At 42.8% G+C, this 21,228-nt stretch overlaps 1 protein-coding gene across 3 annotated transcripts in view; it reads left to right on the top strand.

Moving 5' to 3' along the window:
- LOC126213221 (RNA-binding protein 48) overlaps positions 1–11,963 on the top strand; it is a 100,057-nt gene extending 88,094 nt beyond the window's left edge. For all 3 annotated transcript variants that reach the window (XM_049940863.1, XM_049940864.1, XM_049940865.1), the window contains exon 7: positions 11,806–11,963. In XM_049940863.1, coding sequence (XP_049796820.1) covers positions 11,806–11,856 — 51 coding nt within the window. In that variant the 3' untranslated portion in view covers positions 11,857–11,963. The remainder of the gene's footprint in view (positions 1–11,805) is intronic.
- Positions 11,964–21,228: the final 9,265 nt, after the last annotated feature.

The following is a 21,228-nucleotide window of genomic DNA, read 5'->3' as shown; positions in this document are numbered from 1 at the left end:
AGATCTCTCCATATCAGAAGTACAGAAATACATTATCTCATACTCATTCATTTTTCATAACCGTACAAAACACTTCATTTCATTCAACAGTCTTTTCAGGCTTCCAAAAAACAGGTTAAATCTCTCAAATTGAACTCCTCAGGCTTCATAGTTTATTTCTACTCTCCACCAATAAAATATTTATTTTTTACCTTTACAGCAATATAACTTCACAATAAACAGATGTGTTGCTGGAATCTGATTTTCACTCTGCAGCGGAGTGTGCGCTGATATGAAACTTCCTGCCACATTAAAACTGCGTGCCGGACCAAGACTCGCACTCGGGACCTTTGCCTTTTGCGGGCAAGTGCTCTACCATCTGAGCTACCGAAGCACGACTCACGCCCCGTCCTCACAGCTTTACTTCTGCCAGTATCTCGTCTCCTACCTTCCAAACGTTAAGAAGCTCTCCTGCGAACCTTGCAGAACTAGCACACCTGAAAGAAAGGATATTGCGGAGACATGGCTTAGCCACAGCCTGGGGGATGTTTCCAGAATGTGATGTTCACTCTGCAGCAGAGTGTGCGCTGATATGAAACTTCCTGCCAGATTAAAACTGCGTGCCGGACCGAGAATCGAACTCGGGAGCTTTGCCTTTCACGGGCAAGTGCTCTACCATCTGAGCTACCGAAGCACGACTCACGCTCCGTCCTCACAGCTTTACTTCTGCCAGTATCTCGTCTCCTACCTTCCAAACTTCACAGAAGCTGTCCTGTGAAACTTGCAGAACTAGCTCTCCTGAATGAAAGGATATTGCGGAGACATGGCTTAGCCACGGCCTGGGGAATGTTTCCAGAATGTGATTTTCACTCTGCAGCAGAGTGTGCGCTGATATGAAACTTCCTGCCAGATTAAAACTGTGTGCTGGACCGAGACTCGAACTCGGGTCCTTTGCCTTTTGCGGGCAAGTGCTCTACCATCTGAGCTACCGAAGCACGACTCACGCTCCGTCCTCACAGCTTTACTTCTGCCAGTATCTCGTCTCCTACCTTCCAAACTTCACAGAAGCTCTCCTGCGAACCTTGCAGAACTAGCACTCCTGAAAGAAAGGATATTGCGGACACATGGCTTAGCCACAGCCTGGGGGATGTTTCCAGAATGTGATTTTCACTCTGCAGCAGAGTGTGCGCTGATATGAAACTTCCTGCCAGATTAAAACTGCGTGCCGGACCGAGACTCGAACTCGGGACCTTTGCCTTTTGCGGGCAAGTGCTCTACCATCTGAGCTACCGAAGCACAACTCACGCTCCGTCCTCACAGCTTTACTTCTGCCAGTATCTCGTCTCCTACCTTCCAAACTTCACAGAAGCTCTCCTGCGAACCTTGCAGAACTAGCACTCCTGAAAGAAAGGATATTGCGGACACATGGCTTAGCCACAGCCTGGGGGATGTTTCCAGAATGTGATTTTCACTCTGCAGCAGAGTGTGCGCTGATATGAAACTTCCTGCCAGATTAAAACTGCGTGCCGGACCGAGACTCGAACTCGGGACCTTTGCCTTTTGCGGGCAAGTGCTCTACCATCTGAGCTACCGAAGCACGACTCACGCCCTGTCCTCACAGCTTTACTTCTGCCAGTATCTCGTCTCCTACCTTCCAAACTTCACAGAAGCTCTCCTGCGAACCTTGCAGAACTAGCACTCCTGAAAGAAAGGATATTGCGGACACATGGCTTAGCCACAGCCTGGGGGATGTTTCCAGAATGTGATTTTCACTCTGCAGCAGAGTGTGCGCTGATATGAAACTTCCTGCCAGATTAAAACTGCGTGCCGGACCGAGACTCGAACTCGGGACCTTTGCCTTTTGCGGGCAAGTGCTCTACCATCTGAGCTACTGAAGCACGACTCACGCCCCGTCCTCACAGCTTTACTTCTGCCAGTATCTCGTCTCCTACCTTCCAAACTTCACAGAAGCTCTCCTGCGAACCTTGCAGAACTAGCTCTCCTGAAAGAAAGGATACTGCGGACACATGGCTTAGCCACAGCCTGGGGGATGTTTCCAGAATGTGATTTTCACTCTGTAGCAGAGTGTGTGATGATATGAAACTTCCTGCCAGATTAAAATTGCGTGCTGGACCGAGACTCGAACTCGGGACCTTTGCCTTTTGCGGGCAAGTGCTCTACCATCTGAGCTACCGAAGCACGACTCACGCCCCGTCCTCACAGCTTTACTTCTGCCAGTACCTTGTCTCCTACCTTCCAAACTTTACAGAGTGAAAATGACATTCTGGAAACATCCCCCAGGCTGTGGCTAAGCCATGTCTCTGCAATATCCTTTCTTTCAGGAGTGCTAGTTCTGCAAGGTTCGCAGGAGAGCTTCTGTGAAGTTTGGAAGGTAGGAGACGAGATACTGGCAGAAGTAAAGCTGTGAGGGCCGGGTGTGAGTCGTGCTTGGGTTACTCAGTTGGCAGAGCACTTGCCCGCAAAAGGCAAAGGTCCCGAGTTCGAGTCTCGGTCCGGCATGCATTTTTAATCTGCCAGGAAGTTTCAGATGTGTTGCTGTCAAAATCAGTGTTATACAGTCTTCTGTAATTCACCAGATAGACTACCTTTTGCTACTGGATGCAATGTGAAGACTGAACTTTTACAAGAGATAAATTTGCATAATTTTTTACATTTATTTTTTGTTTTTAAATTTGAATTACAGTAATAATGGTTGCAGGGAATGTGAACAGAATGGCAGTAACTGCTCACGTGTGCTGGCTGTTGGCTAAATATATCGCTCTGATTGGTAGAATGATGGTCCACTTCAGACCAAGTATACACAGCCATGTTGCTCCAATACTCAACATGAAACATAAAAAATAAATATTTTGCAATTACGCCACAAGTAACAGATAAAAATTCCTTAGCTGTGTTTGAAAAGAAAATATTTACCTTATTTCACTCTCATGTTGCAATCGTTCACAGGGAGTTCAAAGACATTGTGAAAATCGTGTCCATTCACCTTTCCACCAGGATGAGACATTGTTTCATTTCTAAAAATTAAGCACAGGAGCCACCTTCTGTCTTTCTTGCTGTGTTGCTACAAAATTCATTATGTTTTCATCATATCCAGAAAGAGCCTACAAAGTTGTAAGCAGCAGGGCTCATATGGAAAACAGCATCCCGGAACCCACCAGACAGTTGCCTATTATCTCTGTCGATCGAGTTACTTGGGCTGTACCAGTAACTTTTTCATCTAACGTCTTCATCTGACAAGTGATCATCTAGTGATTCATCCTTTGCAGACATCCATTTTTCTGAAATAGCTGAAACCGTGAGTGTTTGCTTTTCATACCTGTTCAACTTAGTCGCAAATCGGAAACAAAATTCCCTCTGACCTGAATTACTGACTCACTCCTTCCGAACTCAGGAAAGTAGGAAACATTATGGTATCGAGTAGCCATCTTACTCACATCTGATATCAACTGACTGTCAGTGTGAAATTCTGGTAGTCATTTACACAATTAACAGCCTTCTAGCAGCGGTAATTGAAACTTAGATCATCTTTGTCCTAATGGTGTGTAAACTATTCATATCCAATTTACACTGAGATGACAAAAGTCATCGGATACCTCCTAATATCATGTCGGACATTTTTTTGTTCAGTGTAATGCAGTAACTCATAGCTTGTACTCAACAAGTCGTTGGAAGTCCCCTGCGGAAACACTGAGCCATTCTGCCTCAGTAGCCGTCCATAACTGAGAAAGCATTGTCAGTGCAGGACTTTCCGCACAAACTGACCTCTCAATTATGTCCCATAAATGTTCAATGGAATTCATGTCAGGAGATCTTGTTGGCCAAATCATTTGCACAAATTCTCCAGAAAGTTCTTCAAACCGATTGCTAACGATTGTGGTGTGGTGACTTGGCACACTGTCACCATAAAAATACAATTGTCGTTTGGGAACTGTTGTGTACATAGTTCCGCGTAGTCAGCGCATACACAACTTTCCCACTAGAGCGCGCCCCGCTAAGCACAACAGCGCAGGCGCAGCGCTCGTCCGTCTCCGCACTACGAGATGGCGCTGCCTTAGAGACGGACCAAATTCTGCTTCCGCCGCCGATCCGCGTATTAATATGTAACGCAGCCAATGAGATTGCTGCTGACGTAGAACCTTTTCTCCTCGCGGATCATACTCGCGCAGTGATACATGAACGCATGAGGTATTATAATGAGTGTACAGACCTCTGATTAGTCAGTCCGCATTTGTCTGCACCAGTCTGTACCAGACTACATTAGTCTGTGCCAGTCTATAGTCAAGTTTCAGTCTGCGCCTAATAAGCCTATCGTATTCCTGTACATAGCCATGAAGATAAATGTATAGACACTTTTGTCAAGTATCAGAGATACGTGATTAACGTACCAAGACCAAAGGAACTTCAGATTGTCAATTGTAAACAGCATCTAGAATCAGTTACGTAATGTCTATGCTTTTTATTATTTTAATAAATGTGTGTGAAAATTAATCAAGTTCTGTTTAAAGTTGGTCACCGTCAATCTGCTACTCTAAGCGTTGGAGTGGCATTTCTATCGTCTGACCTAACGGCAGAAGATAAACACGCCACGATAAGACCACGAGACAAATTGCTGACACTAGCCTACTTCGTTAGAGCGACGAGTCAAATAATCTGATGGTGTGTGTACCGACGGTCTTACAGTACGCACACCACAGGAACATTACGTCCACGAATGGCTGCAAATAGTCTGCGAGTAACGTGAACATACAGAGATCCCAGTCCATTCCGTGTAAACACATCCCACAGGGGTACGGAGGCACGACCAGCTTACGCATGCCTTGTTGACAACTTGGGGCCACGGCTTCCTGGAGTTTGCCCCAAACTTGAAACCTACCGTCAGTTCTTACCAACTGAGATAGGGACTCATGTAATGAGGCCACGGTTTTCCAGATGTCTAGGGTCAAAACGATATGATCACGAGCCCAGGAGGGGCACTGTAGGGATGTCATGCTGTTAGCAAATGTGCCTCAGTGGTCTGCTGCCATAGTCCATTAAGGGGCTCCGGAACGCCCTATACTTGCAATGTTAAAATAACGCTTATAAATTACATCTTTCCTCACAAAGTATTTGAGGTAGGAAGTTGAACTTTTTACAGATTATTTATTTTAATATGGGCTACAACTTAACACAGGGATTTTACAAAATTTTAGTTCAGTTATTAAAGATGATTTTTTTTCAATTGTAATGAAAATTCACAACATTTTTTTGCAATTTTTTATTTATATATTCAAAAATATACAGTTTTTTGGAAAAAGGCTGTGTTAAATTATGCAGAAGGTACTGTGTAACATTTACTGAAAGTTTGAAACAAATATGTTTGGAAGATCCTTAGAAAACATGTAATTAGTATGAGAAAATAAAAGTTTTGGGAATCGAGCGACAAAGATTGGATTAACTTTTTAGTGCATTCCAGGTCCATAGGATGGATTATCTTCATCCTCTGCAAACTCCTCCTCCAGCTTCCTCTTGTTCCTCCTCCTGTTTACTCTTGCTTGTATTTCTAGACTCTTTACAGCCCTGTCTGCAGCCCGAAGGCGTTCCTTGTCTAAAGCAAGCATCGCTCGTACCGTGTTAGAACCTATCTTCATTCCCATATTTCTAAATACCTTGCACCTTACAATGTTGCCATCGTTGAAAGTCGCAACAGCGTCATACACACCAAAGTGAAGTGTTTCTATTCCAACAAATACAGTCTTGGGGATTCTCGACCATATAACACTATTTACACTTTCATTGGGGTTTTGAGTTTTTCCGTGAATACACTTTTTCAACAGTTCAGGTGCTGCTAAGTCTCTGAAAATAGGTTTTATACTTTATCTCACATCACTAAAATGTACCTGATGAACACGGACGTTAATAATACCATTTGACAGCAGTTGAACAGCGCCACAGTGGGTCACGCCCATGTAGAACACATTTCAAAAAAAATTTAAAAATAGTTGTAGTCTTCGGAATTGAATAAATTATATATCTATTAAAAGGTAATAGTCTGCAGATTCAGAAAACGCAAAAAAATAAAAATTGAACTTTTCATGATTTTTGAGCCTTTCCGGAGCCCCTTAACACCAAATGCTAATGGTTGTGTTTGTTGTATGCCTCACATTGACGTCAGTGGTAATTTCACACAGTATCGCTTATCTGTTAGCACTGACAACTGTATCAAAATGTCACTGCTCTCAGTTATTAAGTGAAAACTGTCGGCCTCAGCGTTGTCCGTGGTGAGAGGTAATGCCTCAGATTCGGTGTGTCGGTACACTCTTGACGCTGTGAAACATGGAATATTGAATTCCCTCGTGATTTCTGAAATGAAATGTCCCACGGGTCTAGCTCCAACTACCGTTTCGCATTCAATGTCTGTTATCTCCCGATGTGCAGCAATGATCGTGTAGGAAACCTTCCCATGTGAATTACCTGAGTACAAACAACAGCTGCGTCAGTGCACTGCCCTTTTATACCTTGTATGTGTAATACTACTGCCATTTCTATATGTGCATATTGCTATCCCATGACTTTTGTGACCTCAATATATAGGCCCATCCACACGCAACGACCTGTCTGCGCAAATGTCTGTGCACATCACATCTGCGCAGACAGATCGTTGCGTGTGGACAGAAGATTTGCACCGACACGAGGCGTGTGCAAACCTGGAAGTTGGAGTCGGAGGTTTGAGCGAATTGTCTCAAATCTGTGGGTTCAAACCACATCTGCACAGACAAGTTGGAGCGTGTGGACAGGATATCGCCGCAAATGTGGCGCGAAACAGCTGTTTGCTCAGTCTAGTGTTTGTATTTGTGCGCACAGAGCATTAAAATGGCTGATACTCGTCAATGTTCTCGAGAGTTTGTAAGTGAATTCATTGAAATATACAGAAACCACCCATGTTTCTGGAAGATTAAAGTAAAGAGTACAGTGACAGGAACAAAAAGACAGCTGCATAAATGCATTAATTGAAAAATTACGAGAAGTTGACGCACCGGCGAACTGAGAAACGGTAATAATAAAAATCGTTGTGGACTGTTTACTGTAAATAATTATCAAAAGTTCAAAAATCTCGAAGATCTGGTGTTGCAGTGGATGAAATATACCAGCCAGGTTTGTGGTATTTTGTGATTCAAACACGTCTAAAACAGCAAAAATATTGTGATTCTTCAGCAGCAAAAATATTATTTGTATCTTGACAGAATTAATGTACTTGACTTGCCTTCATGAACTCATCCTTCAGGACAGCGTAAATAGCTTCACTTGTGTTGGGTATAATTTCCCTCAATGCTTGTTTAGAAATCGCAGTTGAAAATTTGAAGTCCTTATAGCTCCTTCCTGTTGCCAGGAATCTCAATTTCACCGTCAGCCGTTCATGGAGAGAAATTGCTCTTCTCATTCAAGTATTATTTTGTATAATAGCAGAGGTTACGAGCGTTAAGAGACAATTATAAGTTTCGACACCCGTCTGTAAATAATTACGCCAGTCGTTAGGGTGGCCCTGCAACTCCCACAGTAAATGTACGTGCGAAAAATGCTTTCGCTTTAGCAGCCACTATGTATACCATTTTGACCGCTCTCTCTGTTTCCTGCGTTTTGTCTGAATATTTTTTGCAACGCAAGTTGTGGACACAGCCCACAACAGAATTTCTTCAATTCCTATATTTCAAAATAAATTAATTAAACTTTTGACATTTTCGGCGAGCGTAGTCACTTGCCACTGATATTTCTTTTCTACACCGACAGATGGCAGGCGAGTAGTAGATTGGAGTTTGTGTCATATGAACACAACACATTTGCAGCGATCTTTTGCATGTACAGACATCTGCACCAATATCTGCACAGACAAATCAATGTGTGTGGACCAGCCTTATGGAATAAAAATTTAGTGGATCTGTATTTTTAAATTACGCTGTTTATAGCGATTAGGTGTTGCTTCTACCTATTCGACTTTAATCACATATATTCGGAAAACAGGGACAGGCAGAAAGGTGCTGTTTGCGGCATTATATTCACACACTTAAAGTTTTAGTAGAAATTTAATGGAGTTCATTGTGTGTGCCATCTTTAGCATGCAGGCTCTCTAAGCAATATTCCAGTTCCTCTCACGTCCAACCTAGCACATCCTCATTAACGTGTGCAATTGCTGCTCTGATGGTAGCACGCAGTTCCTCCAGCTCCCCGACCAGAGTCTGGTAGACAGCATCCTTCACAAAGCCCAAAGAAAAGTGTAAAAGGGTTACATCTGGAGACTTTAGGGGCCAAAAAACTAGTCCTTCTCTTTCAATCTAGGAATGTGGAAATTGTCGGCCAGAACCTTTCAAACGATCCAGGCAACATCGTGCTGCAGCGTGATGTCAGGCTGCAGTTCTTCAACACGTGGAAATGCAAACTGTTCCAACATGTGCAGTTCGAGATTATTGACGCCTCTGCAAAGGAAAATGGTCTCGCCACACGGTGGCGAAGAAGACCACAACATTTGTTCATCTTTGGACTGTAACACATACTTCCTGTATTAAAGTGTGGGTTCTCAGATCCCCAGATCCTCACATTGTGTCAATTTACCTTCTCAAACATATGAAAACAAACTTTGTCCGAGAATATTTGCGACAAATTTTCTAGTTGATGTGATGAATGGCAGCTAGCTCTAAATGTAGAAAAATGTAAATTAATGCATATGGGTAGGAAAATCAAACCCATACTCTTTGAATACAGCATTAGCAGTGTGCTGCTTGACAGAGTCATGTCGATTAAATATCTAGGCATATTGCTACAAAGCAGTATGAAATGTAATGAGCATGTGAGGATTGTGGTAGGGAAGGTGAATGGACAACTTTGGTTTATTGGGGGAACTTTCAGAAACACATGTAAAGGAGACTGCACATAGGACACTAGTGTGACCTGTTCTTGGGATCTGTACTAGGTTGGATTAAAGGAAGACATCGAAGCAATTCATAGGTGAACTGCTAGATTTGTTACTGGTTGGTTGAAACATCACATAAGTATTATGGAGATGCTACAGGAACTCAAATGGAAGTCACTGGAAGGAAGGTGAAGTTCTTTTTGAGAAATACTACTGAGAAAATTTAGAGAACTATCATTTGAGGCTGACAGTGGAATGATTCTACTGCTGCCAACATACATTTCATGTGAGAACCACGAAGATAAAGTCAGAGAGATAGGGCTTGTACAGAGGCATATACACTCCTGGAAATGGAAAAAAGAACACATTGACACCGGTGTGTCAGACCCACCATACTTGCTCCGGACACTGCGAGAGGGCTGTACAAGCAATGATCACATGCACGGCACAGTGGACACACCAGGAACCGCGGTGTTGGCCGTCGAATGGCGCTAGCTGCGCAGCATTTGTGCACCGCCGCCGTCAGTGTCAGCCAGTTTGCCGTGGCATACGGAGCTCCACCGCAGTCTTTAACACTGGTAGCATGCCGCGACAGCGTGGATGTGAACCGTATGTGCAGTTGACGGACTTTGAGCGAGGGCGTATAGTGGGCATGCGGGAGGCCGGGTGGACGTACCGCCGAATTGCTCAACACGTGGGGCGTGAGGTCTCCACAGTACATCGATGTTGTCGCCAGTGGTCGGCGGAAGGTGCACGTGCCCGTCGACCTGGGACCGGACCGCAGCGACGCACGGATGCACGCCGAGACCGTAGGATCCTACGCAGTGCCGTAGGGGACCGCACCGCCACTTCCCAGCAAATTAGGGACACTGTTGCTCCTGGGGTATCGGCGAGGACCATTCGCAACCGTCTCCATGAAGCTGGGCTACGGTCCCGCACACCTTTAGGCCGTCTTCCGCTCACGCCCCAATATCGTGCAGCCCGCCTCCAGTGGTGTCGCGACAGGTGTGAATGGAGGGACGAATGGAGACGTGTCGTCTTCAGCGATGAGAGTCGCTTCTGCCTTGGTGCCAATGATGGTCATATGCGTGTTTGGCGCCGTACAGGTGAGCGCCACAATCAGGACTGCATACGACCGAGGCACACAGGGCCAACACCCGGCATCACGGTGTGGGGAGCGATCTCCTACACTGGCCGTACACCACTGGTGATCGTCGAGGGAACACTGAATAGTGCACGGTACATCCAAACCGTCATCGAACCCATCGTTCTACCATTCCTAGACCGGCAAGGGAACTTGCTGTTCCAACAGGACAATGCAGGTCCGCATGTATCCCGTGCCACCCAACGTGCTCTAGAAGGTGTAAGTCAACTACCCTGGCCAGCAAGATCTCCGAATCTGTCCCCCATTGAGCATGTTTTGGACTGGATGAAGCGTCGTCTCACGCGGTCTGCACGTCCAGCACGAACGCTGGTCCAACTGAGGCGCCAGGTGGAAATGGCATGGCAAGCCGTTCCACAGGACTACATCCAGCATCTCTACGATCGTCTCCATGGGAGAATAGCAGCCTGCATTGCTGCGAAAGGTGGATATACACTGTACTAGTGCCGACATTGTGCATGCTCTGTTGCCTGTGTCTATGTGCCTGTGGTTCTGTCAGTGTGATCATGTGATGTATCTGACCCCAGGAATGTGTCAATAAAGTTTCCCCTTCCTGGGACAATGAATTCACGGTGTTCTTATTTCAATTTCCAGGAGTGTAGATACTGATTTTTCCCTTGTTCTATTTGCAAGTTGAGTGCGAGAGGAAATGAGAAGTAATGGTACTGGGGACCCACTGCCATGTCCCATACAGTGGCTTGCAGAGTATGTAAATGAAGATGTAGGAAGCATCACCTTTGTCAGACAGTCCAGGTCATCATTGATGGACTCAAAATTGCGATTTTAACTTCTTTCCTTTTTGGCCTTGTGTCGGGTTGAAATGCGTGCAGCACCCAAACCTCCTATTCCGTGAAGCTTCAGTCTTTGATATAGCGCCCTCTGCACTGCGGTTGGCGGTAACTGCAACTGTTCAGGCGTGATTTGGTTGGGCTTCAGATAAATGTATGTCGCACCCATTCCGCATCTTCGCAACTGGTGCTCAGATGCCCAGAACTCGTCCTCTTCATAACACTTTCAGATTCCTCGAACCTTGTTTACCTCTGCCTGATAGACGTGATGGTGGTGTGCTTCTGCAATGTGTACGGAAATTCCACTGGATCTGCGTGTCACATTTGGCCTCTGTTAGCCATTCCACACACTATCTACTGGAGAGAGAGAAAACTTAAGTATGAAACTTCCTGGCAGATTAAAACTGTGTGCCGGACGAAGCCTCGAACTCGGGACCTTTGCCTTTCGTGGGCAACTGCTCTACCAACTGTGCTTCCCAAGCACGACTCGTGCCTCGTCCTTGCAGCTTCTGCAAGTTTCGCAGGAGAGCGCCTGTCACATTTGGAAGGTAGGAGACAAGAAAGTGAAGCTGTGAGGATGGGGCACGAGTCGTGCTTCGGTAGCTCAGATGGTAGAGCACTTGCCTGCAAAAGGCAAAGGTCCCGAGTTTGAGTCTTGGTCCGGCACACAGTTTTAATCTGCCAGGAAGTTTCGTATCAGCGCACACTCTGCTGCAGAGTGAAAATCTCATTTCTGGGAACTTAAGTATGTATGAAAATCTTACTGCAACATGCACCTTTCTACGTATCTCCATTTCTGAAATATACATGATTAAATCTGTAAATATCATTTTTGGAACAACCTGTGTCACTTGACTCATTTGCCAACCTGTAAGGCCCTATGTGGTGGGGTTTCCAGAATTCGGCCAAGAGCATTTAAATTCTTCATTTTTTTGAACCACTTTACTGATAAATGTCTGTTTCTTTTGTTGCAGGTGGATGCCCCAGATGTGCCAACAGTTCTCAATGAGAAAGAGGTGTGCTAACAGAAATTGTACCTGAGTATAATAATAAAAATACTAGATTAAGGTGACACTGTATATTTTATACACATATTTGTAAGAAAAGAAAAAAAAGAAAATGTGAAACTTCATCTTTGTTCTTTATTTTGGGTTGTTTTGTTGCCTGTGTTTGTCATTTAGTGTGCTTTGGTTGCAATGACAGGAAATTGGACTTGGTTGTGACTAGACCTTCTGTCACATGTAAACCAGATCTAGCATAGTTATCATATGTAATGCAGTTTTTCAAGAAATTTGCTCAGGTGCGCAACCGAATGCTGGACTTCATCAGTTTTATTACGAGATATACACGTTCCATCAACACACACGCTGTTGATGGCTCATGACTATTATGCAAAACTTAAAAGCTTGTGCCAGTTCAGAATACCAACCCACATCCCTTTCCATTTGGCAGACACAAATGTTTATCACACAATATGCTGTGCTGAAGAATAAAGGCATATTCACACTGTATGTTAACAAAAGTCACATCATGTCAAGTGACATGTTCACACTAAGCCGAAATTTTACATATCATCACTTCACTCAGCCCAGTACTGAATGGTGGAAATGGTGACAGAGACAGTACTTTTCTTTATAGTGGTGCTGACTTTCACTGTTTAAATAATTATTGCTCTCAGTTTTACAACGTACACTGAAGGATAAAAATCACAGAACCAAGAAAGGGTGTGCACATAAATAAAAGTTGGTAGGCATGTTTCTACATCTGAAAGATGATGTCTATTCAGATTTTGCACCAGTCACATAAGATTGGCACTATAGTTGGAGTCACCAATGACGGCGGTTGAGTGGAGACTCAGTCTGCACACCTACGTCACACATTCTACGACAGCCAATGAGCGTTCAGTAGTGTTCTGAGCACTCCGCTGTGAGTGTTGTACCCAATATGAGCATAAAACGTGATCGTAGAGAGTTATTTAGTTCATTCTTGTTTCATTTATTGCGAGCTGTCGTGGCTAGTGGTAGTGGTAACCGACAAATTCTACACATGCAAGTGAGAGACATAATTTGCAAGATACATACTTACATTAAGCACAAAGCTCACATACGTACGGACCGCAACTGTCGCTCGGAACTGGCGAAAGTCCAGTACTCGTCTTTTTCGCAAACTGCACAAACCACCATCTTTCAAGGATCGGACTACAGTAATGCCAGTATGAGGATGCAAATCGGGCTTCTTTAAATACATGCTGTAACAGTTGTGAGCATTAGCTATCTTGGAGATTGGACGTGGTAGACTTTATGTTAGGCAAGAATGCTTTAAGTCAACAAAGACGCTGTAATGCCCCAAGGACAGAAAACCCCAATTAACAAACTTTGTGGAAACTTGAAGTAAGTAGGGAAGTGAGTCATCTTGACAGTGACTGCAACTATTGACGATAAAATCTACACTGGTAATATTTTGATTAACACCTATATCATTCAAATACTGAGAATAGCATAAAAAAGGGGAGATAAAAGGAAAGGATTATCATACATTCTTTATCAAACATCTCTAGAATAAATTCAAAATCATATGAAGGAAGGTTCCATCCAAGAAAGTAATTCAGTCAAAGATAACATTTAGCGTGGAAGAGAATTGTAGCCGCATCAAAAAGGAAATTCAATGTGACTACAATGCAACTCAGATATGGAAATGTTCAGTTAGTTAGTTGCTCTTTAGTCACTCTAGAGTACTTTTGCGACAGTTGTCTGGACGCAAACACTATTAGATTGTTTCAGTTTTGGAAGTTCAATAATTCGTGAGGTAGAGACTGAAGTATTGCTCAGTCATTCGACTGATGAAAGTTAATCTTTACCGTTCTCAATGTGACTGTGTAGTAAGACGAGTGTTAGTCTTCAGTAGAGTGATATTGGTTTATCAGACTTAGGCTTCATACTGATGAACAGTTACAAACCTTGAGAGCAATGGATCAATGACAGAAAAACAATTCATAGTCTTGAGTAGGACACAATAAAATGAAGACACGAAGAAAGACAAGTACGCCAATTAGTCAAAAGTTGCGTCAGTGTCATGATTACTGAATTGAACAGAAGTTAATCTTGAATGATATACCGGTGTGCATGTGTTGTAGGGACAAACAATTCATTACAGAAAGAACAATAAAATCTGAGTCAAAAGATAAATCTTATGTGTCGCCTAACTCATTAAATGGACAATACAATGTGTACTAATGCAAGTTGACTGACTCTTTAAACATTTTAAGAGACTAAGTGAGTACACGAATAATGGACAGTGAAATGTGATTAGTTTAAAGCAGTATTACGGTGTGTTAAAAAAACGTTTACTCCAACATAAGTTTTCTCTGGAGTTACGTAGGACTGTTGTTAATAGTTTGACGTAGCAACAGAATAGTGGGCAGCAAAATTTCATCCTCGCTATGTATGATGCGAAAAATGACCGTAATGATGAAATCAAGATTTTATTTCATCACGGAACTAACCGGAAATAAAAATAAAAATCAACAATTGCAGCTTACCAGTTCACACAAGCTGAGAAGACCGTTGCGGACAGATAACAGAGTATTTCTAAACCACATGAGGAGTTGTGTTCTTATGAGAGTTACAGGTGCTGTTCCACATTATACCGACGGGGACGAACATCATTACGAGTCACGTCTCCTCCCGGCGAGTGAAGGAGGAGGGAAGGGATGTCACGACGCCGTTATCAACACCTCATTGAGTTTGGGCGAGGTTGTGTAATTGGACTATGAGAAGCTGGAGGTTGCTTCTAGAAAACTGCAGAAAGACTCGGCAGGAATGTAGCCAGTGTACACAATTGCTTGCAGCGATGACCACGAGAATATATGGTCGCAAGGAGATTGAGCTCTGGACGGCTGCATGGCACTACCCAAAGTGAAGCAATTTTAGTAGCAGTTGGCACCACTGTGGCACAACAAACTGTTACAAATTGGTTACTTCAATGACTGTTCCAAGCCAGATGCCCTTAGTCTGCATTCTACTGGCCCCAAACAACCACCATTTGTGACTTCAGTGCTGTCAATAAATAGCTCTTTGCAGGGCAGGGTGGAATTCTCATGAAAGCTGGTTCTGCCTCCATGCCATTGATGGCAGTATGTGAGTTAGGAGCTGGCCAATTGATGGCCTGCAGCTGCCGATCTGTCTGCTTGACACACTGGATCTTCACCCGAGTTCATGGTCCGGGGTGGGATTTCGTATGGCAGTAGGAGGAGCACTCCCTCGGTTATACCGCATCAATCTGGTGATTCACCCTGTTGTGCTGCTGTTCATGAGCAGCATTCCAGGGATGTTTCCAACAGGATAACACTCTACCACATACCACTGTTGTAACCCAACATGTTATTCTCAATCACCAGATCTGTCTCCAGTCAAGAACATGTGGGGCATGGTTGGACAACAACCCCATCATCCACAACCAGCATTAAATGTCCTTGTATTGACCAAGTGCAACAAACATGGAACACAATCCCACAAATGACATCTAGCACCTTTACATCACAACACAATGCATGTACATTTACATGCTTGCATTCAACGTTCTAACAGTTACACTGGTTATTAATGTACCAGCATTTCACATTTGCAATGAGTTATCTTACGCTAACACTAACCTGTAATCTTGCAGTGTTGATCACTTAAATATGTTGCCTAGGTAAATGTATTCTCCAAATTTCATTACTCTACATTACTTATTTTTTGATGCTGTGATTTTTTTCACTCTCCACCAGTGTCTTTATATTTTCTTGTCACTCAAAATTATACATAAAATTTATTCATTCTCCATTTGTGCCTATCTGTCCACAAATATTCTTCAGTAGTTATAATTAATGGTCCCTGGTCTCTGATTATCCCCATCCCATGATCCCTCATGTCAGTTACTCATCTGACATCCTTTTCCTACCTCCATACCATATGAGTCGTCCTCTTCCACTCAATCAATAATCAAACTTGTGACATCCATTTTCTTTGTGATGACTTCATTTCCTACCCTTTCCCAGCTGGATACTCCTGCAGACTGTCTCCAAAAGTCTCCCTCTGTTCTCGTCAATCTGTTCATTAACTGGGATCTTGACTACCCATACTTCTGATCCGTGTGCCATAATGCTCTAATAACACTAGTCAACAAGTTTAAACTTTTTTTCTGCATCTGGTTTGTAAATGGGTGGAGTGCTGAATTCACTGATAAAATCATTTTTTAAGGGTTCCTTACCTCAGTTGGTGACAATGGAATATTTATAGGATCACATTGTTGTTCATCTGGTAAAACCCCTTTTTCTCAGAAATGGGCAGGGGTACCAAGTTGAAATGTATGTCAAGTAGAAAGTTCTATGGTCCCTCAGTGGTGTAAAAAATTTAAGCTTCTAAGACAATGCAGTGGAAATATATGGCCATTTGTGTCACATATTTTAATATATTCAAACTCAGTTATCAAAACCCATAGATGAACCATCTGTATACACAGAAAGATTTGTGTGAAACCATGCATTTGCTCGGTTTTTCTCTATATCACATCACATTTACTAGATACACACCAGAATCAAAAATGCTACTGGCAGACACTGACAGAATAAAAACAAATTCATATTCAGAATTGTAGAACTTGGTACTCTTTAATATGTATATATGGACATGATGCCAATAGATCTAAATTAGTTCACAGTGTATTTTCAGATTTAATCATCTTTGGCATTCAAAAAATGTGAAAGGATGCTCTTCTTTTATGTGTCATTTCATCACCCACCCTAGCAACAGTCATGCCCAAAGGAGCGTTCCATTGACCTTGATAACGGAGTTCCTTCTTATGGATGATTTGGTGACAGCATTTACTCTCCTCATCGCTTACGGCTTACCAAATTTTCCGGAGATGCCAATATGGGAATGTAAAAAGTGAATTTTAAGTGACATGCTACGTTTCCTGCCTATAAAGATATCTAAGAAATCTTCCAGAATGGCAACATAATTATCATCTTTTTTGTTTGCACATAAAGCACTTGGCCATTGCTTTGAAGAGGACTAAGCAACTAATTTGATATTTTGAGTTTATACAGGGTGTTCATTTAACTGAAGTCACTGAAATATTTTGAAAATATATTGGGCCAAAGAAAAGTTATTTATCCAGGGGGGAGGGGGGGGGGCTGGGCACCTTTGAAAACTTCGAAGGGAACCCTTTTTTTTATTGCATTTTACAATTCTACAGCAAAATCTATGTACGTTTTCTCTAAAGCATTTATTTGTTTTGCCACATATGGTGCTGTAATTGGAGAAATAGAAGTGGGTACACAATTTACTACAGGTTACTCAATGGCCGTAGAATATCCAGTGACGTGTAGGAGCTCACCTCAGTGCTGCGAGGGTAGAACAGGCCAGTATTTCATAACTTCTAATTGGAAACCCCATTCACAATGTTGTATTCCTCAGACATACTGAACAGGGAACACTGTGTCCAGGTAGGGAACTACGACGTATCATAACAGGCAGTACACTGTGACTGGAGCTCATATATTGTACAGATGTAGAACAGATAGTGGCTCTAAACAGTACAATATTTGCATATTGTTTATTGCCTGCACGCCTGCCTATCATATGGAGTACAGACATGCAAGCGGATGATGAATGGTGCACCCACAGAAGAAAAATTTGACATGATCCCGATTTACAGAGAATGTAGGAGAAATATTGAGGCTGCTTTTGCCTTGTATTCTGTGCATTTTCCAGAGAAAGCTCGCTCTCATTTGCCCTGCTAAAAGGTTGTGATTGCCTTTATGTCTGATGATAGCAAATAGACTGTGAGAAGGAATCGAAGCAAACGTGTTACAGGAGAAGCTAATGAAATAGCTGTTCAAGCGATAGTGCATCACAGCCCATGGATAAGTGCCCAGCAATTACACAACGATTCTGGTATCCAAAATGAGATTTTCACTCTGCAGCAGAGTGTGCGCTGATATGAAACTTCCTGACAGATTAAAACTGTGTGCCAGGACGAGACTCGAACTCAGGACCTTTGCCTTTTGTGGGCAAGTGCTCTATGAACTGAGCTACCCAAGCACGACTCACACCCCGTCCTCACAGCTTTACTTCTGCCAGTACGTCGTCTCCTACCTTCCAAACTTTACAGAAGCTCTCCTGTGTGTGAACCTTGCATTTTAGTTCTGCAAGGTTCGCAGGAGAGCTTCTGTAAAGTTTGGAAGGTAGGAGACGAGGTACTGGCAGAAGTAAAGCTGTGAGGACGGGGCATGAGTTGTGCTCAGTCTGTAGAGCACTTGCCCGCAAAAGGCAAAGGTCCCGAGTTCGAGTCTCGTCCTGGCACACAGTTTTAATCTGTCAGGAAGATTGTGGTATGTCTTTAGGTATTATTGTCACAATACTGCAAATGTCATAAGTGTCATCCATGACACGTGTCATTGTCTCAAGAACTTCATGGTGCTGATTTCCGTAACAAGGTAGTGTTTTGTGAATGGGAACACTGACAAATGCAAACAATCGCTACGTTCTTTGTTGAGGTACTATTTTACAGTGAGTGTACATTTACAAAACATGGTACTGTTAACTGGCATAACATGCATTACTGGAGTGTGGACAATCCCCACTGGAAACCGCAAAATCACCATCGACGTTCTTGGTCAATTAACGTTTGGTGTGGCATCATGGGGAACAAACCTATTGGCCCGCATTTTATCAACGGTATGTTGAATGGATGCAAACACTAAGTGTTTTTGGAACAGGAACAATGGGTGCTACTGCAGGATGTTGCCCTGTACGTTTGACAATGTATGTGTTTTCAGCATGATGGTTGCCCAGTGCATTATGCAATTGAAGTGCGGGAGGTACTAGACCACGTTTACACTGGTTGGTGGATTGGGAGAGGTGGTCACATTAATTGGTCCACTAGGTCACTGGATTTGACATTGCTGGATTTCTCTGTAGGGATATTTAAAAGATAATATTTACCAGCAAGTACCAACATGCCACTGAAGATTTGATTGACCACATCAGAAACCCCTGTGCTGACATTCCTGCAGTTATGCTTTTGTCCTATGTACAGTCATTTGAAAAGTGGATCACTAAGTGTGTTGAAGTTAGCAGTACTGTGTTTGAACACTTACTGTAATTGGAAAAGTAGAGTAGCTTTCACCTCAAGCCACGGCCCAGTGGCATGTCAAATAGTCCCCTGTTCGACATGTCAGAGGAATACAATGATGTGAATGGGGTTTCCGATTAGCAGTTATGAAGTACTGCCCTGTCCTGTTCTTTCAGCATAGGGATGGGCTTCTATGTGTCACTGGATATTCAAGAGCCACTGAGTAGCATGTCAAATTACAATTGTGTACCCCTTTCTATTCCTCCGATTAGAGCACTGTCTGTGGTGAAATGAAGAAAATGCTTCAGACAAAACGAATATTAATTGTGCCATCTACCCATACAATGGGTGGTGTGGGGGTTCAAATGTGGTAGCATCAGATGTCACCCTCGAAGACAAACAAATTGGAAATACAGCTTTTTTTGGATCCATTGTGTAGTTTTTGAGCCTTTTCAATGTCTTCAGTTAAAATGAGCACCCTGTAAATATGTAGTGGCTGTTCTTTCGATCTTGTCCAAAAGAACAGACACCATTTTGATCATGGAGCTACTATAACTCAAGACACAAAGGGATAATCAATGGGGAAAGTTGAAAATTTGTACCGAACTGGGATTCGAACCAGCATCTCCTGCTTGCTAGGCAGATGTGATGACCGCTGCATCATCCTGACACAGTGTTCATCACAACTGCTCCGATTACCCTAGCAGAGTAATCAGATCCAGATTCTCAACTTATTCACACACTACTAATGTAGTGCCCCTTGCCCGTTATTGTCATTATTCATGGCATTTCGCCAATTCTCATAAGAGTTCAAGCCTGGTATGCATCTGCACTGAAGAGATCATTGGCCATATCACCTTCATTTTGTCTGTCTGTGTGTGCGTGATAGTGGTCAAGGGGCACTACATGTGTGAATAAGTTGAGAATTTGGATCTGACAGGAGGTGTGCTAGGGTAGTCCTCGCATTTGCAATGACCACTGCGTCCAGATAACTTGGTGGCCAGAGCATCAGCCTGGTAAGCTGGAGGCCTGGGTTTGAATCATGGTACAGCACAAATTTTCAACTTTCGCCATTGATTTAAATCAATACTCACTCACAGCTAATGTCGTTAATCCCTCTGTGTCTTGATTTGTGAGTTCGGTATCATTCATAGATTTTCTTATTTGTGGTCCAACAAAGAGACAGTCTTTCAGCTTTCCTTCACAAAATTTAGGAAACTTTTCTTTCAAATGATTTATGGCCTAACCTCCTTTATCCATTGCTTTTTCAATGTTTTTCATATGGTTCAACTTTAGGTGAAGAGGAGGCAAAATGATTTTATTGGGCTCAACCAATGGAGTGTTTTTCACATTTTCCTTTGCAGACACAGAAGATTTTTTTATAGCCCATTCCTTGACTGTGTAGTGGTTCTTGGTGTTATGGCCGCCTCATAGACACAAAAAGCATTTTTTGAACCCACCCTGCACCTGTGGCTTGTATGTTACAGACAGAAACAAATAACCCTTCATCTCGGGGCAGAGGCAGAGGCAAATACACTGAAGATATGTTCTGTGTCTTGTTTTGTATGAGTATTTGTGAGTCACAAGAAACAGTCTGAAAAATTGTTGTGGGGCTTGGAGTACACCACTGAAACAGCAAACAGCATGGCTCAGCATTTCCCTTTCAACCATTCAGTTAAAGTGATAGTACAGGCTATGCTGGCAATATGAGGTGCAAAATGCATATCTCAATGATGAATAGGACAATCAAATAGCAGTGTACTTTCCTTCTTGCCCAAACCAGTGATTGGTTTTCTTCTTCTTCTTCTTCTTCTTCTTCTTCTTCTTCTTCTATGATTGGTTTTCTTAGAGATTTTGGATTGAATTCCTCACAAACATAGCAATAGTTGTCAGGATGGTTTAGACAACAACAGCGTTTGCCAGTTGGCATTTTTACTAAGTGTAAGTTTTAAATACCACAACATTCCACGTCTCATGCAGGAGTTAACAAAAACTTGCAAGACACTGCTGGGCCAAGGTAAGTGTGATAAGAATTGCAACATGGGTATTCCAGCACATACCAAATCATAAATTATCTTTTGCACTGGGGATTATCCTGCCATCAGTTGAGTACAGTTTAAAATCTTTCACATGTAACACCTAGTGGCAATTTGTAGACTTCTAGCACTCCTGTACCAAAAAGCAAAAATTAAAAAATTAACTCTGAACAAAAGAATACTAAGCAGTGGAATATAGAAAATAAACAATAAAAACCCTAAAAAATAAAAAATAAAAAATCT

This window comes from Schistocerca nitens, chromosome 11 (genome assembly GCF_023898315.1).
Source record: "Schistocerca nitens isolate TAMUIC-IGC-003100 chromosome 11, iqSchNite1.1, whole genome shotgun sequence".
NCBI classification, from domain to species: Eukaryota; Metazoa; Arthropoda; class Insecta; order Orthoptera; family Acrididae; genus Schistocerca; species Schistocerca nitens.
The sequence above is the reverse complement of the archived record's forward strand: the minus strand, read 5'-3'. Positions and strand labels throughout refer to the sequence as shown.